This window comes from Colletotrichum graminicola (genome assembly GCF_000149035.1).
Source record: "Colletotrichum graminicola M1.001 genomic scaffold supercont1.31, whole genome shotgun sequence".
Taxonomy (NCBI): Eukaryota; Fungi; Ascomycota; class Sordariomycetes; order Glomerellales; family Glomerellaceae; genus Colletotrichum; species Colletotrichum graminicola.
Genome location: NW_007361035.1, coordinates 98,565 through 115,552, shown reverse-complemented (window position 1 = coordinate 115,552; position 16,988 = coordinate 98,565). Strand labels below are relative to the sequence as shown.

Below are 16,988 nucleotides of genomic sequence, written 5' to 3'. Positions count from 1 at the left end.
CTAATATATTTATACGTTATATCTAGTGTTTCTATAGGACTATAACGCTAGTAACTTATTTTTATCCTTAGTCTATAACTACTACTCTAATATATTTTCTCTTATACCTTAGCTAACGTACCTATATAGTAGGCAGGCTATTATAGTAGGCAGGCTACTTCCCTCTACCTTTCTACCTTTTATATAATTTAATTTAACTAGATTATATAAAATTAATTCAAAATATATATTACCTTATTCTTTATTACTATCCTAAACTACCTTATAGGTTTATACGTTATATGTAGTCTTTTTATAATTACTATATTATTATGTATATAGCTTACTACCCTCTATATAACCCTCCTTTTAGGACATTTTTCTACCTCTAGCTTTAATACCCTCTTTTTCTCCTTCTAGTACCTCTGCTTTAGTTATATTAAGTAACCCTTTAAGACGTAGTTAGGTCTTTTTAGCCCTCTAGCGCTTACTTAGTATATTTATCCCTATATAAAGTCTAAGGTTCTTAGCCTTAATAAGAGTAAGCCTATATACTAACTTACTAATACCTTTAGCTTAGAGTTTAATTACCTTATATATTAGTGTTAGTAAGCTTTCTTAATATCCTTAGATCTTTTTCTTTAGTAAACTAGCACTTTATATACCCTTAAGTATAGTTATTAGTGTCTTTAGGTCCTATAAGCCTAAGCTAGTTAGACGTAAGCTAGGAGGTGTTAGTGTATTTAGCTTAAAATCTAGGGAAGAAATAACTACTTTAGGGTTAAATAGTATAAGGCTAGCCTGTCTAAAGCTAGCTTATATATTTACTTCTCTTATTAAAGTAAAGGATACTGCTTTAAAGGTAGGAAAGAAGTTATCTTTTATAATATATAAAATCTATACTTATATTATCTTCTTAATTTCCTTACTATATAAGAGCTTTAATAGGCTAAAATAACCTATATTAAGAGGCTAAAGCTTTTATAATAAATAGGGAGGTATATATAAAGTAATAACCTTTTATTCCTTATAGAAATTATTAAATTTAGTTATTTATAGCTATTATAGCTATTAAGGATTAAAAGTTAATAAGTACCTTTTATATAAGACTTTATATACTAGTTAAAATAATTTAACTAATTTAAGCTAATCTTATTTATTATCTATTTATTTTTACTTAAGTAGATATGCTATTTAGCTAGGAATTAGCTGTTTTAGTACTAAGAGAGGAGGTAATATTTACCCTTTATAATAATATATAGAGCTATTACCTAGCTATCTATATATACACCCTAAATAATAAAAACTTATTCTTAATTACTAAGCTGCTTTATATAAGGCCTTCTTTTATAATTAGAGGTTATAATAACCTTTATATATAATAGTATTTTTATTAAGAACCTAGTCTTATTAAAATTATAAATATTATAATCCTATATTTTATACTTTATAATTATATTTTATATAAATATAAACTAGCCTTATATAATTATAAGATCTTTAGCTAAGGCCCTCTAATAGTTAATTTAACGTTAAAATTATATTTTTAATTAGGGCTGTTATTATATAAAATTCTCTACTTATTAAGGTCTAACATACGTTACGTTACGTTTATTTAGGAGTTAGTTAGCTATATCTTATACGTCTTCCTATTATAAAGGAAACCCTTAATTAATTAGGTTAATAACCTTTTTAAGAATTACCTCTTCCTCTATTTCTATTATCTTCTTTAATTCTAGATATATCTTAGCTTATAGTATTTATCTAACGCGTTAGTATTAAAGTGTTGTTCTTAGGACCTTAAATATAGAAGCTGCCTTTTATATAGACATTTTTAGGTCTTTTTTAATAGCTTAGAGGGCAAGGAAAATATAGCTTTTAATTAAAGAGGATTATATGTTTATACGTTAAGGAATGTTAGTATAAAGGTTAAAGAGTTAGAAAGGAAGAAAAGTAGCCTGCTTACTATAATAGCCTGCCTACTATATAGGTACGTTATAGCTACTCTTTATAACTAAATGTCTTATATATTAGCTATAGTAAGACTTCTTTTTTATCTAAGGTAAATTTTCTTAGTTTTTTTATATTAGTTAAGTAGGTTATTCTCCTCTTAAAGGCTTTTAACCTTAACTTTTAATAAAGTATTTTTATATATATATCTTAGTACTTCTTTAAGAATATACTTAGTAGCTATTAAACTATATATTAAGAAGCTATTTAGATAATTAATAAAGTAATTCTTAATTAAAGTTTCTTAAGAATTTATTTTTAATATAGTATATTATATTTAAGAAGTCTAAGCTAAAGGTATTATTAAGAGGGAACCTAGAGGTATTAAAGTGTATAACCTAACGTCTAGCTTTAATAAGATACTTTTTATACTTAAAAGAATAATTCTTAACCCTTTAAAACCTTTTTAAATATTTTCTTTTATAAAAGCTTACTTAAAGGCGTTATAAAATACTAAAAAGAAGTTATTTTTAGTAATATAAGTATTACTTTATTATATCTTATTCTTAATTTCTTAACTATATACTAACTTTAAAGGCCTAAAGTATTTTATATCTAAAAGCTAAAGTAAATAAGAAAAATAAAGTAGTATATAAAAAGTAATAATATTATTTTCTTAAGAAAATACCTTAAAATCTATAAAGTAGTAACTTTTATACTTATTAAAAATAAAAAGGTAATATTTTTTTATATATAACTTTAAATATTAATTAAAGTACTAAAGCTAATTTAGGCTTTTTTTATTTATTATTTACTTATTTTCTAATATTATAATAACTTAGTTAGGTAAAAGACTAGATTTTATATACTAAGTAAAAAAAGATTTTTACTTCTAATAATAATATATAATAAGATACTATAACTAAATAAATTAATAGCCTAAATAACTATAACCTATTCTTAATTACTAGGCTATACTATTTTTATATTTAAACGTCTTTTATAGCTTATAATAACTATTCTAAATATAATTTAGCTTATTATAAAGCTAATCTTATTAAAGTTATAAATATCTAACTTTATAATACTATATTTTATAATTATATTTACTATAAAAAAGAACTATATATTTATTATATTAAGACCTTTATATTAGGCTTTTTTATAGTTATATTTCTAAAATAAATATATTTAAAGCTTTAGTATTTATTTAATAAAGTTTAAGACCTAGTGCTTACTAACTAGTAATATATTATAGTTAGTAAGTAGTTAATTAGCTATTTCTTTAATACTACTAAGCTAAGAAGGAAATAATTAGGAATCTAGGTTAAAAATAAACTTAACTAGCTTTCTTTTTTTAAGTTCTATTAAATTCTATAAGTTAGCTATAGTGTTATATTATAAAGGTTTTTTATTAAAATAGTTATATAATATAGAGAAAAGTACTAAATAGATATATAATATAGCCTAAATACTAGTTTTGTAGGGTCCTTAAATAGCTTTAATAGCTAAAAGTAATTAGACTTTATTATTTAGTAAATATATTATTTTTAGTAGTTAGACATATAGTAAAAGAAAGAAGAGACTATAATTATAGTAGGCTAATTACTTTACTAATCTAATTACCTTACTTATTATATACGTTATAGTTAGTAAATATTTAAAATATTATTAGTATATACTTTAAATATAGTAAGAATATATTAAGAATTAATTATAAAAATACTTTAGTAGTACTATAGTGCTAATTATAGATTTATAGTGTTTTTAAAAAAAAAAATTTAAAGTAAGAAATTTTCTTAGTAAGAGTTTAGTATATTCTAAGTATAAGCTAGCGCTAGGCCTAAAGTAGAGTTAGTAAATAAAGTTATATAATATAGGTTATAAATTTTTTACTATACGCCTATAAGTAAAAAGCCTTAATATTTATATATATTACTTTTATATAATTAGTTAGCCTTACCTCTTATACCCCCCCCTAAACTTCTACCTCCCTACTAGATACCCCCCCCTAAAGCTAGAATACCCCCCCCTGAACTGGATCCCCCTCGTAAAGCTATTAGATAAAGAGGCTAGTGCTCTAGGCACCTCCGTCAAGGATTGGTCTGCGGGAAGTGGGACGGACCGCGCGTCCCGGCAACAATGCCGTGTATCCACAAAACCACATCGAGCCCGCCGCACTCGTGCATTACAGGCAGCCTTCAGCCATCGCAAGACCCTCACCCAAACGCAGTCAGCAATACACCAGACACAGTCAGCAGTTATTTAGCCTGAAACGGACAAACGGATAAGCGTCGTTCGGCCACTTTGCAAGAGGACACCGAGAGAGCACATTGTAACCACGCGACCCCACATGTGAAGGATTCTGATCCCCGGACGAGCAGAAGGCTTGCCATCCTACGATCCACAGCAGAGGTAGGGCTAGATTCCCACTGCGATATGGAATTAAATGGATTTGTCAAGGCGTCATTTGCGCTTCCGGATGCTCAAACGGTCTTAATGGTGAGATCCATCTACCCACTGCCCCAAAGTCATTCACAAGGCCTTTTCCACAGCTCCGCGCAACGACTCTCCCCTCAGCCTAGTGCAAGCACTCCACTGCTAATTCCAGCACCATGCTTCGCGAGCTCTTGTATGGGATTTCAGGCTTGATTCTGTTGGCTTACGCTGCAGACCTTTACTACAATGCAGGGGACGATCCTAAGGAACCAACTCGGATACGTTCGAGGGTGCCCCTGATCGGGCATGTACTTGGACTCATGAGCCAAGGACCTACATACTACAGAAAAACGAGGTATGTTTGATATCCTCTTACGAGGTCTGAGGTTTCAAGGGCAATTCATAACCGGACCTCACGGCAGCAACTCCACCAAGGCCGAGATCTATACGCTGGGATGTTTCAACTTCAAGGTTTACATCAGCGCTTCCAGCCGCCTTCTCCCCTCCATTCAGAAGCAATCCAGGGTCCTTTCCTTCAGACCTTTTCTCCAACTCGTGGCACGAAAGTACGGTGATGCATCGGACGCTGCCTACGAGATCTTTGGCGGAAGTTTGCCCGATGATTTGAGCCAGTCTGTGAAGATGAGCTTGGCTCCTGGCCGGCATCTCGACGAACTGAGTCTGAGAATGAGCAAGAGGGTTCTTATTGACATAGATTCGTTGCTTGGCTCCAGTTCCAAGGTATCCTTGTTATCTTGGGCTAGACATGCTGTTGTTCAGGCGACAAGTTGTGCTGTCTACGGAGAAGAACATCCATTTCTTGATCCAGAAATCGAGAGTTCTTACTGGTGAGTAATCTCCGTCTCGTCCAAGTTGATTCGCTCTGCTAACCAGCTGGCAAAGGAAATGGATGACATACCTCACCGCGCATCTGGTTGGTTGGTTGGATGTGACGAAGAAGGGTTACGCCGCGAGAGCAAAGGTCTTCCAATCGTACATCAAGTATTGCAAAAACCTTCCCGAAGAGAGCTCTCATTTGATGAAAGAGCATCAGCGTGTTCTAGGAGAGGCTGGCATATCCAGCACGGACAAAGCCAAACAAGCTGCGATTTTCACCATTGCCTCCTTCAGCAACTCGGCACCGACGTTGTACTGGACCTTGTGGGAACTATTCTCCCGTCCTGAGATACTCGCCGAGGTCAGAAATGAGCTCATGCAACACGCAGTTGCCAAGTTAGACAGCGCGAACTTCGTTCTCGACGTCGCGGCTCTCAAGTCCCAATGTCCGCTTCTTCTCTCCGTGTTCCAGGAGACACAGAGAACTCGCCACGTCAACCCTAGCTTCCGCAAAGTTTTGGCAGACACGATTCTGGACGACAAGTACCTTTTGAAGGAGGGAAACTACCTTCAGGTACCAGGGAACGTTATTCATAGCGAACCAGGTATCTGGGGCCCGACAGCTTTGCAGTTCGACCCGTATCGGTTCATGCCCAAGAAGGGCGGTGAAAGAGACGCATCAACTGCCAGTGGCTTTGTCCCGTGGGGAGCTGCACCTTATCTCTGTCCTGCGAGACAGTTCGCCTCAATCGAAATCCTCATCATAGCTGCGCTACTTGCCATGAGGGCTGATCTAAAACCTGTAGGCGGAGCATGGGAGAAGAATCCGGCTTTGAACCACGCGGACCTTGCTACCCTCTCGCCTCCCATAAAGGATGTTGACATGCTTGTAAGCGTTCGGGGAGAGTGGGCTGGCAAGTGGACTGTGAGAATGGGTGAGAGTCGAAGCCGTGTTCCTCTTGCCTCCGGGTAAGCAGAACAGTGTCAGGGACTCACTAAGGCTTCGGAGGCAATTACATAGGATGTATTCTTATCATCAGCACCATAGAATTACCTTGAATGGCAGACAGTTCAAGTCATACTCACAAGTGTCTATACCTATCTGGACTGTTGCTTTCATCGTTGGAAATGAGATATGTTTCGGCAAACCCTTCTAAATCAGTTAAAGACAATTTTTCAATAAGCCTAGGTTTGGGTACCGTTATAAAACCCGTCTGATGAATATTACAGCCATCATATCAAAGTAGCTTTGACTTTAATTTTCCTCTGGCGCTCTACAGCGTTTGGATAATGTCCAAATGTACAACACACTATTGGGTCATCAGTCTGGTCACACCGTGAGAACTTACCACCACACTTTAGCCGGCCCAGCCCGTTCTCCCCTCCTACACATGAAAGTCTCGTCACAATATTGAAGGCCTCCTTATATTCTTTCATGTGATTTTATAAAAACTTCAATCGGCCTTAGTTGGCACTGTAAATTCGTAACTGAAGTATCGTAGTAGCTGGGCCGCCCTGCATTGTGGTGGGGTGACAAGGCTAATGACCTAGTACTGAACTAGACATCGCAACCAAGTATCCTGAAAATACAATATGTGGCCTGCGGCTACCCAAACGCTCTAACTACTTTTGGACTTCTTGACAAACTCACACATGCATGGATGTGCCATCTTCAAGTTCAGCTCGATACGAATTTGCTGTTCGGGTTGTCCTGCAGGAATCCGAATCTCCTCGTACTCCTGACAGATTCTCGCCAGAACATACTCCATCTGCTGCTGCCCAAACTTCTGACCTAAGCAGTGTCGGGGGCCACTTCACGTTGTCCAAATCAGCTTACGTTTCCCACCGTTACCATACTGAGATGTTCAAAGACTTACTGGTTGTACGGAATGAAGTGCCAGCGATTGATGTTGGCGCCCTCCCAACGCTCGGGTCGGAACTCGAGCGCATCCTCGCCGTAGATGTCTTTACGACGCTGAAGACCACCTAGAGAGTAAACTTATGGTTTTGTAAGCAACGAGCATGTCCAAAGTACTGCCTCAGCCGTATCACTTACTGATGGTTGTGTCCTTAGGAACTGCAACGGGCTCTCTGCCACTCTTTCCTCCTCCGATCGGCAGTGTGGCATCTTTCAACGCCATTCTGACATTCATGCCGACTATATATCATTAATTAGGATTGGTCCTGAACAGATCTTTATCATCTACTACTTACGAGGGTGATACAGTCGGAAGGTCTCATTGATCACGTAGCGGATGTACATCATCTCTTTGAGATCAGATGCCGAAGGCGGCTTGTCGCCAGATCTGACAGGGTATGAGTATGGTTTGATGCAGTCGGTATGGAGCGGTTACTCACACTCGTGCAACCTCAGCTTGCATCTTCTTCATGACGTTGGGGTACTTTCCCATCAAGAAGATAGCCCACGCAATGAGAATGGCCGAGGGGTCCTGGATCAGTCAGTTCGAATGCTGGGTTTATGCAACGTATCTCAAGACCCAAGTACCTTTCCACCAAGCATGATAGTCATCATGGAGTCTTTGATGTCCTAAAAATGTAATGAGCATGCATTTCATCGGCCGCGAAAAAGCTTCTTGCTCACCTTGACACTCTTCTTTTGGCTCACGAGGTCGTCCAGCATGTTATAATCCTCGGGCGACTTCTTTGACAAATCTCTCGCGTATGCTCGGTCCACAATGCCAGAGGTATAGTCGTTCAGTTCTTTGAGTGCCTTGGGAGCCAGATACTTGTCCTTTACATAATAGGCATTCTTTCCGAACAGCATACGCGCTGTATTGATAGGGTGCAACGTCTCCATAGGTTCTCTGAATGGGTGATGTCCTGTGAGGGAGTCGGCCGACTCGCCGAAAAACACCTCTGAGACGACATCAAGCTGGTACCGGTCGGCGACATCGTATACCTCGACAGGTTTTCCGACGTCGAAGCATGCGAACAATTTCTGGGCATGCTTTTCGGTGATCTCAAGATCGTCCGAACGCATCTTCATAACCTGTAGAGATTCCATCGTCAGCCACGAAACTGCATGGAATTGCTGTGGTGCTTGTGCACTGGTATTTCACATACATGACCCTTGATGCGCTCTTTGCTGTTATGCCAGTCCTCTCCGTCCACTATATCACACATCAGTAAATTTCACAGTCTGGATGAAGCTGTAGGTCACTAACCAACAAAGATTTGTGTTTCTCCGAGCATGTCTCCCCAGATACGCTTGGTCACTTCGCCTCTTCCGAAGCTGGACCACTGTTCCATTGAATCAGATTTCGTCTATCTGGAACCACACATTGGAGGTTCGGTTTTGACATGGTGTTAAACGTACCTCTGTAGACATGATTGCCTTGATGTTGGCAGGCTCATCGGTGAAGATTAAGCCTGTGCCAAACATTCGCATCTCGACGGTGCGGCCAGGCACAGCCTCAAGCCAACTATTGACGAGCTCGAAGAACGTGAACTTGAAGAACCGGTATAAGGAATACACGGCCAAGTCAATCCCTTTGACATCATTTGTGAGCAATAAAGATATTTTCTCTAGAAGTGAAAACTAACCAAACGGGGCCTTGAACGGGACAAGAGGAGGCGGGGAGCCAAAATCGCGAAGCCTCTTGTCGCGACGCGATTTGGCTCCCCAGTCGAACACGTAGATGCTAGCGACCAGCAGAGAGGAGTACGCAGCCCAACTCCAGCCTTTTGACATCTCCTGTGTCAACTTGGACGATGCGATTGTGTTGATGTTGGACTTGACGGCGTCCGGTATGTACGGAGAGATGATGCTGACAACGTTGCTAGCGAAATCGGTCAAATTGCCACCCAAGGCTGTAGGCAAGCCTGCCGAGGGAATAGAGGAGGCCATAATTGCCTAAGTTTCTGGATCTTCTTTACCGCTCCAGTAACAGATTATTGGGGAATGCCGACTTGAGCAACACGCTTCCGGGTTCTGCACGTTTGGCGAGATATATCAGGTAGCTCACAGGAGGTAGTTCGGCCAGTCGTGGCTCCGTCGATTGTGGGCCAACACACAGCGAGTAAGCAGTGTCACAAATGGTATTACTTGGAACCCGAGATTCGATCAAGTATCGAAGGGTCTAGAACAGGGTAGTGCGAGAATCCTTCATGACACTTCATTCAGGGCACTCGTCCGATGTTTACGGAAACGTGTGACCACATCCCGTTGCAGGTTTGCAGGGATGTATCTACCCGCGTATCGGATGCAGAAGCGGTGGGGGTTGGGATGGATCTGGTCGTTGTGCAAGTCGGCAGGTCTTCGGGAACTTGTAAGCGCTATGGCGAGTAAGGATTGGTATTTCCCGTGGGAGCCGCCCGGGACCGCCAGACCCACTTCGAGTCGGAGCTCGGAGTCGGAAGATTATTCGGAGGCTAAGTATCCGAGCGGAGGATGACATGCAGGCTCCTTCCGTTCATTATCTGATACTTCGACCTTGGAGACATGCCGAGGCGCCTCAGGGACCCTGCATGGAAGGCTGAACGTAAGGCTCCGCCGTGCACGCGTAGGATCATCGCAATAAAAAGGGGAAGGCCTGGGGACAGTGGTTTCAGTCGCCAGCAGTAATTCCAGAACGACGTAGTTGCGAAAATGGCCAAAGGGACGACAATCACAGCTCTTGTTCAATCACCAAATGGTGGGGGGCCACCGGTAGTCTCGCGAGACCAGCCTATGCCGCAAATCAGAGAGCCACACGAAGTCCTGATCCGTGTATCGGCCGTCGCGCTCAACCCAACCGACTACAAGATGCCGGACTACCACCCAGTGCCTAACGCTGTCATGGGTTGTGATTTCATGGGCACTATTGTCGCTGCTGGCCCTGAGGTCGACAGCACGTGTCTCGGGATGCGTGTGTGCGGTCCTATGCATGGCTCGAACCCCGGGAACCCGGACTCGGGAGCGTTTGCCGAATATCTCATCCAAGACAGGCGTCTTCTTGTGCAAGTTCCGGATTCATGGAGTGATCTCGAGGGGGCAGCGCTTGGAGGGGTGGGATGGGCGACCGTGGCACTGGCCATGGAGGACTCGCTCCTTCTGACGGGCACTCCCTCGAAACCTGCCCCCCTGCGGTCCGACGGAACTCGAGTGCCAGTCCTCGTGTATGGCGGTGCTACGGCCACCGGCACCATGGCTTGCCAGTTGCTATCGAGGTACGTGCGATGCCATGCCAATCATGTTCAGGCCAAACAAACTCACATCCCTTCACAGTGCCGGCTACGATCCCATCGCTACATGCTCTCCGGCTTCCGCGGCTCTTGTGAAGAAGTACGGTGCTGCTTCTACGACTCCATACTCCTTCCCAACCTGCGGGGAGACAATCCGCGACGCGACAAAAGGCGCTATTCGAGCGGCAATTGACTGCATCACAACACCTGAGTCGGTAAAATGCTGCTTCACAGCTCTTGGCCGTGCGGGTGCGCGATATGCTTCCCTCGAACACGCCCCCGATGAGTGGAGGACGAGAAAAGCAGTCAGGATGGACATGCCTATGACATATGTAGTCATGGGCCGAGAAGTGAAGCTCGATGGCGTATACCACCGCGACGCGGACCAGTCCAAGTTTGACCTGGGAGCACGGTGGGCGCTCGAGGTTCAGGCCTTGGTGGACGAGGGACGTCTGAGATGCCATCCGGCCCGTGAAGTGCCGGGCGGATGGCAAGGCGTTATCCAAGGCCTCGAAATGTTGAAAGCAGGCCAAGTCCGAGGGCAAAAGCTTGTAGTAAGAGTAGGGGGTGCTTGACATTCTTACGGCGGTTTGCGTGTCAGTATGACCCGTAGTATGACGCGACAATCTATGTAACTTTACGTTTGCCTCAAGAAACACGTAGCAGGCTGTCTTGATTAAATTGCGGCCTCGAATTCGCTCAATGCACATGACTTGTCCTGAACAGTGTTGGTTATTGCCAATGGTCCTCCGCTAATGACCCAAGATTAGGCACCTAGCACACATAATGGGTGCCCTGGAGCCATGTATTAACACCAATCCATGAAGAATTCCTGGCCATCATAAATGTTGTTAAAGAAACACGGACATATATTCTCTCGTCAGTTTCTGGCAATGCCTATGGATGCCTATGGATACACTTCCATTCTAGATATGGTATCCCATCGAGTGCCAGATGGCTCCATTTTTGCCAAGGGAGGGGTAACGCCAATCAGGGCTTCCAGTTGCAATATTTCTGTCGAATTATACAATGGGATTCACAGTACATCGATTTACTATAGATTCTGGGTATGCCAGAGGTACCAGCAATCTCTATCAATACATAACGCTACATCACAATCTAAGCAGCCTTTTCGAGTTCTCTTTCGTCGTTGTGGTCGTATGAGGCTATTCCCCGATATCTCCCGCAATGGCTGTAATGCCTTTATACTACCACAGTATGAACAGGGTGAATTAGCCCCCCTCGATCCCTTTCTATGGGTTTGCCACGGAATCGAGGTATTCCTCTTATCTGTAGGCCGCCCGGGGCGTGATCGCTGACGAGCTTCTGCTAATGGCCTAAACTGTTGAATTAGCTGGGCTGCAATCAACTGACGCCATTAATACTGGCTCTTAACTGTTCGCCAGCTGGCTTTACCCCAGAGCTGTAAAAGGAAACTATTCACAAGCACTATTTCAAGCAGGAAGTTCCAAGCAATTAACTGCCAGCCCCCTCGACAAATAGGGCGACCCCATTGGTAATAAGACCTCATTTGATCGCCTGTATCAACGCCGTTCATGTTATGATTATAGGCGTTAATTGCCTCAGGCACTGGGAGGTCCTTGCGGACTTCAGGCCTAAAGACCTGCCGGGCAGCCCGCTTTGCAGCGGAATCCCCAGTTGGCCGGCGCCGACTTCGTATGACTTCCTGGCCGTCTCGGAAGACGGTTGTCAGGAAGAGGACAAGGACATTATCTTTCCAGGTGAACTGGTCACCTAAACAAACTGATTAATATGGCAGCACCTATAGAAACTAAATTATAGTGCCATACCTGCCCATCAACAGTAGGGATACTATGGACCTGACCCTAAAGGGATATCCCGGCCTTCAACCTCTTTTTCAGCGACTAGAATTTCACTTATCCCGCTATCCTTCCGGCATGTGCCCGAAGCCCCGATCTGTTGCTTCCGAAGGGCCCGGAAAAGCCGTACAGAGGCAAAGAGATTATCGAGGAATATATGATATATTGCGGCCGGAAGTAGGGCAACTAGCCTTGTTACAACCCGTTGAGTCGGCGTTAGACCCAGCCCAGCCTCCGAGCCTGGCAGCGGCCGGACCTGTGGGGCTAGCCCATACGGACCCTTCCCGTGAGCATGCCATAGCCACCGGAGACAATAGCCCGATTGGGCGAGAATCCAAATCTTGAAGCCGGTTGGGGTTGGCTTGGTCGGTATAGTTGTTGTCTCAAGAGACCAGCCCGTAAACCGGACCATAGCCTCATCAACAGCAAGTTCAGAGCCAGGTATATAGAAGGAATCCCCGGTTTCTTGAATATGAACCGACCACTGGTTCACCTTCCGATAGATATCCGGCATCGGATCCTCCCGGGGCTAGGCCCGGGCCCGACGGCTAGACGGAGCCGTCGGCTGGCCCGGCTGGAACTTTGAGGCATCAAAAATCCGGAGCCGTTGGAGCAATAGTTGGAAGCGGTTCCGTGATATGAACCGGGTAAATGGATGGATTGGATCCTCTTTACGCTGTTAAGTTGACCAGTATCTTGATAGTTGAGATTCATTATGGATTCCCATATAAATCAAAATTCCTATAACGAGGTATATCTCTTCAGCAGAAGTCTCCCGCCAGTTATTCGTTCGGGACTGTCTCGTCCGGGGGCCCTGCTTAGACAACGGCGCCTCGTTTGTCCACTGGGCCCACTGGTCAACGAGGTTCCGGGGGATATACCGGAGGAATAGATCAAACGGGCCTGCTGGTAGGTGCCGTATCTCTCGGGCCCGGGCTGGCACATCAAAGAGGATAAAAGAGCCCGGAGGCCCGCGCTCGAGGACCGGGGGCTCGTGAGGCCGGACGGTACTATTATCACACCGCTCCGGCGTACAGTCGGCTGTACAAGCGGCGGCTAGCTCCTCCGGGAGGATCTCAACAATAATAGTGCTTTTCACAGAGGCCACAGAGGCACCGGAGGCATCCGAAGCATCAGAGTCACTAGAACACATCGTAACATTAATCAAAATGCGGGTTCTGGTGGTGATGACAGCAAAGGGAACATAGGGATAAATGCGTACTGCTATTGTACCCATTGTGGTGCGGGGTAAAAGTGGCTCTTAAAGTGGGTATTTGAGGCCTTGGCGAAAATGGAGCCATCTGGCACTCGATGGGATAGCTGTGCTAATGTCAATTCGGAAGAGGCCTCTTCCCCATAGTCTAGTCTCCATCTATTTATGAGTCTTGCCCAAATAGGGCGCACGATTACCATGTGAGATTGCGGGCGGGCAAACCTGTCAGCTTCGGGCTCCTTAAACCCCATTCGGAGGCTTTTTGGTTAGGCAATGTACATTCGGTGCCTTTTCAGCGACTTTAAGGGGCCTTTCAGTCCACTAGCAATTGGTTTCTGGCGTTGGTAAAAGTACGCAGGGTGACCTGTAACATTTAATCAATTGTCTTCATGTGCTTCTCCCTTGAAGTTTCTTTGTTCAACAACACTGCATCTCTTTAAGAACTCTTGGTATCGACTTTATCTCCGCTCTCGACATTCACGCTTCTACAGAATAGCCAGCAAAGAACACACTCGTGAAGATGGCTACAGCAGCGTTTGGAGCCAACGAACCGGCCTCCTCAAACGGCGTCCCCGAAGCGCTTGAAGAATCCACGACAACGCTTGGCGCAGAAGAATCAGGCGCAAACTACCCATGGAGCAACCAAAATGGTACCTGGCGCCGTAAGCTAGGCTCTATGGAGTCATTCTACCAAAGTTTGGCTTCTCCCGAAGGCCAGCCGGTACACTGGATGATTGGATGCAGCGTGACAATTAAAACGCATGTCGACACCGTTGACACGGAGACTTCTCTCCGAGAAGCTTGGAAAAGTATACTACGCGAGTTGCCTTGCGTTGGCGCCGTCGTGGACCCTGTCTCACGGGAGATTGTGACCCGCGAAGATGTCGATGTAGGGGAATGGCTGCGGAAGTCCTTCCGAGTTCACGAGGGAACAACCGCAGATGAACTCTTCTCAGCCTTCAGGAGCCAGTTCCACATCACGCTCCATTATCTACGTGATACAAATCAGCTTCTGCTCCAGTCACCCCATACCCTTATCGATGGGCGCGGGATGTTGTATCTGTATCACGCCTTGTTCACGGCACTGTCAACTCTGCCGGGCGACGGCTCTCAGGAGCACAAGACGACTGAAACACCAAAACTTTCAAAGCCATTTGATGATTGGTTAGGAGTCCCGGCCGTTCCATCTGAGAAGAGCTTTGCCGATGCCCAGTGTATATTCCAGCGGGTCTTGCAGCAAGAAAAGCCGATCCGGTTGCCCGGGGTCGACTTTACAAACGCTCCTCAAAGACCAGTTCACAGAGATCTTGAGGTGGACGAGAAGACCACTTCTTCTATCATTGGCGCATGCAAAGAACGAGGTATCAGTGTCACTTCGGCCTGGCACGCTGCGCTTGCTTTGACGACGCAGGTTAGTCCCTTCCAGTCCCTTCTTCATATGCCGATTGATACTAAAACCCGGGGCTCGCAGAGAATACAGTCGACAGCTGGCGAGGAGGGCGCCTCCTACGTCCAGTTCACCACCATCGACCTCCGTCGTTATTTTCCCTCCTCTTTCGTCCCACATAAGCACTCTATCGGGTCTCTCCAGACGGCCCTGCCTCTCGCAGCTGACGTCGGCAAGGACAATACTTTCGAGTCTCTAAGCCAGTCCTTGCACAAGCAGTACAAGGCCCCTTTCGCTTTCGTCGATAATGATTTCAGCTACCTTGGCCCTTACATGGCCATGTCTCGGCAGATTCTCGAAAGCGGCGGCGTGCCGCCCAGTAGTACGCCGTCACTGTCTAGCATGGGAGTCGTAGACGACTATCTCGAACGCCGATACGGCGATTGGGAGATCAGCAACTTTTGGGTCAGCTCTACGATGATGACTGGTGATTTTCAGATGTATCTGTGGACATTCGGAGGAAAGCTCACCTTCAGTGTATGCTACAATGAGGCGTTCTACGAGGCGGAGCAGGTAGACCGCATCATGGAGGGTACCAGGGACGAAATGCTTCGAGGCTTGACTCACGCATAAGCATTTTCAGTGTTGGCATTAATCTCTTGCAGTTTGACAGGAGTTATACAATTGAGCTTCGTTATGATTTGTGCCCCCTTCTTACTTCTCCTATCTTACGGAAAGATCGCACTCTTCAAGTGACAATGGTGATATACTATTCGTCGTTGACTTTGATTAGTTATCTGCGACCAGATAAATCATCCACCTTGCTCTTTTAGTACTTGCTCGTCTATACGATCATTGCAGATGTATCAAGGAAATGATTGTATGTAATATAACTGTCACGAGTAGACACTTTTACAGGGTGCGAATGAAGATTGACGGGTCTGATTGGTAGCCATCTGTGCTTTCTGATAGCTAAATTCTATATTACGGTCGTTTATCAGACGGTGGTGGATGCCTGTGGAATCGAGACTGCTGGCGAAGCGCCCATTGTTTTACACATGATGATCTCGTTCCACCCAACATCATCTGATCGCCGGCGCCAGATCCGAGAGTAGCAGCTGTCATTGATTTGGGCCAGGCGGGGTGGCTTCCTGCGTACTGGGAATATTACAAGGCGACACGGGTAGGGCTAAAACCGAAATACTCAATGGTACTACTCTAGAAGAATGGCCACAGATTCTCTCCCAAGCTTTTGGGCCCCATGGACGACGACACGCAATACCATCTTTGACTTTATTTTGCCTTGTTCAAGAGAATCTGATCACGTTTTCGGTGTACGGAAAAGGCAGAGGGCACCCTCTTATTGGCGTTAAAATAAAGGTTATTAAAATATAGTACCCGGTAATCATGATCAGACACAACGCCTGCAACTTTGTCTGGCGAGTTGAGGGGGGGCGACGGCTCGTCGAATGAGCTTCCCTTATCGAAAAATTTCACATATAGGGCAAACTTGTTGAATCTTGAAACTCGATGATCTACCCAGACCAGCACGAACGAGAGATCCAGGGGTGCGTTGCGTGGCAGCTTGACCAACCTACTAGCTCAACAGAGCTATAAGTTCTAGCTTTCTTGGCCATCTGGCTTTTCCTGAGGCCAGGTTCTGATGAGGTGGTGTAATCAAAAAACAACTTGCGTAAATGAGACGGAGGACACAAGATAGCTCAAAAACAGCCCAAACTGCTAATTCAGGACCCCTCTGACTATCAATATGTCTGCCGGAAACTCTTGCATCATATTGTGGCTTTAGATGCGCCATCCCTGATGGCCCTTAGCTCATCTATGTCAGGAGCGGTTTGGGATCGCCGGCTGCAAGGGTGACTGGGCTCAATGGAGTGTCAGGCGCAGCTGAACAGGTGCTTTCCGGCGTAATATGAAGACCAAAATGCGCTTCAACTGGAATGGCGTCTATTTCGGTCCGACGATCATGATTCATATCTACAGAAATAGGCTAGTAGTCAGGACGACGCAAGTGTAATTCAAGCGTTTTTTTTCGTTAACAATGCGGAAATTCCTCTGAATTACATCAACTAGATTGTTCTCTCGCGGCTTCCAAACTTGAGCTCCGTCATGCCACTATAAGAAAATGGGATTATAAAGC

The 16,988-nt window shown here is 44.2% G+C and overlaps 5 protein-coding genes across 5 annotated transcripts; 3 read left to right on the top strand and 2 right to left on the bottom strand.

Moving 5' to 3' along the window:
• Window positions 1–4,544: 4,544 nt before the first annotated feature.
• GLRG_07431 (uncharacterized protein) lies at window positions 4,545–6,178 on the top strand (the record flags this gene model as incomplete). The annotated part of the gene is made up of 3 exons (XM_008098116.1): window positions 4,545–4,723; window positions 4,791–5,216; window positions 5,272–6,178. 3 exons carry the CDS (start codon window positions 4,545–4,547, stop codon window positions 6,176–6,178), a joined length of 1,512 nt encoding a protein of 503 aa, XP_008096307.1.
• A 646-nt stretch (window positions 6,179–6,824) lies between these two features.
• Window positions 6,825–9,073, bottom strand: GLRG_07430 (cytochrome P450; the record flags this gene model as incomplete). Its single annotated transcript, XM_008098115.1, has 11 exons — window positions 6,825–7,017; window positions 7,083–7,203; window positions 7,262–7,363; window positions 7,420–7,511; window positions 7,564–7,655; window positions 7,712–7,753; window positions 7,808–8,215; window positions 8,290–8,336; window positions 8,391–8,466; window positions 8,543–8,715; window positions 8,770–9,073. 11 exons carry the CDS (start codon window positions 9,071–9,073, stop codon window positions 6,825–6,827), a joined length of 1,650 nt encoding a protein of 549 aa, XP_008096306.1.
• A 741-nt stretch (window positions 9,074–9,814) lies between these two features.
• Window positions 9,815–10,964, top strand: GLRG_07429 (alcohol dehydrogenase GroES-like domain-containing protein; the record flags this gene model as incomplete). Its single annotated transcript, XM_008098114.1, has 2 exons — window positions 9,815–10,374; window positions 10,433–10,964. 2 exons carry the CDS (start codon window positions 9,815–9,817, stop codon window positions 10,962–10,964), a joined length of 1,092 nt encoding a protein of 363 aa, XP_008096305.1.
• Window positions 10,965–11,458: 494 nt separating this feature from the next.
• Window positions 11,459–13,131, bottom strand: GLRG_07428 (uncharacterized protein). Its single transcript, XM_008098113.1, has 2 exons — window positions 12,236–13,131; window positions 11,459–12,172 (listed from the first exon to the last, which is right to left on the bottom strand). Exons 1-2 carry the CDS (start codon window positions 12,742–12,744, stop codon window positions 12,145–12,147), a joined length of 537 nt encoding a protein of 178 aa, XP_008096304.1. The 5' UTR covers window positions 12,745–13,131; the 3' UTR covers window positions 11,459–12,144.
• An 832-nt stretch (window positions 13,132–13,963) lies between these two features.
• On the top strand, window positions 13,964–15,463 carry GLRG_07427 (uncharacterized protein; the record flags this gene model as incomplete). The annotated part of the gene is made up of 2 exons (XM_008098112.1): window positions 13,964–14,854; window positions 14,915–15,463. 2 exons carry the CDS (start codon window positions 13,964–13,966, stop codon window positions 15,461–15,463), a joined length of 1,440 nt encoding a protein of 479 aa, XP_008096303.1.
• Between the last annotated feature and the right edge of the window lie 1,525 nt (window positions 15,464–16,988).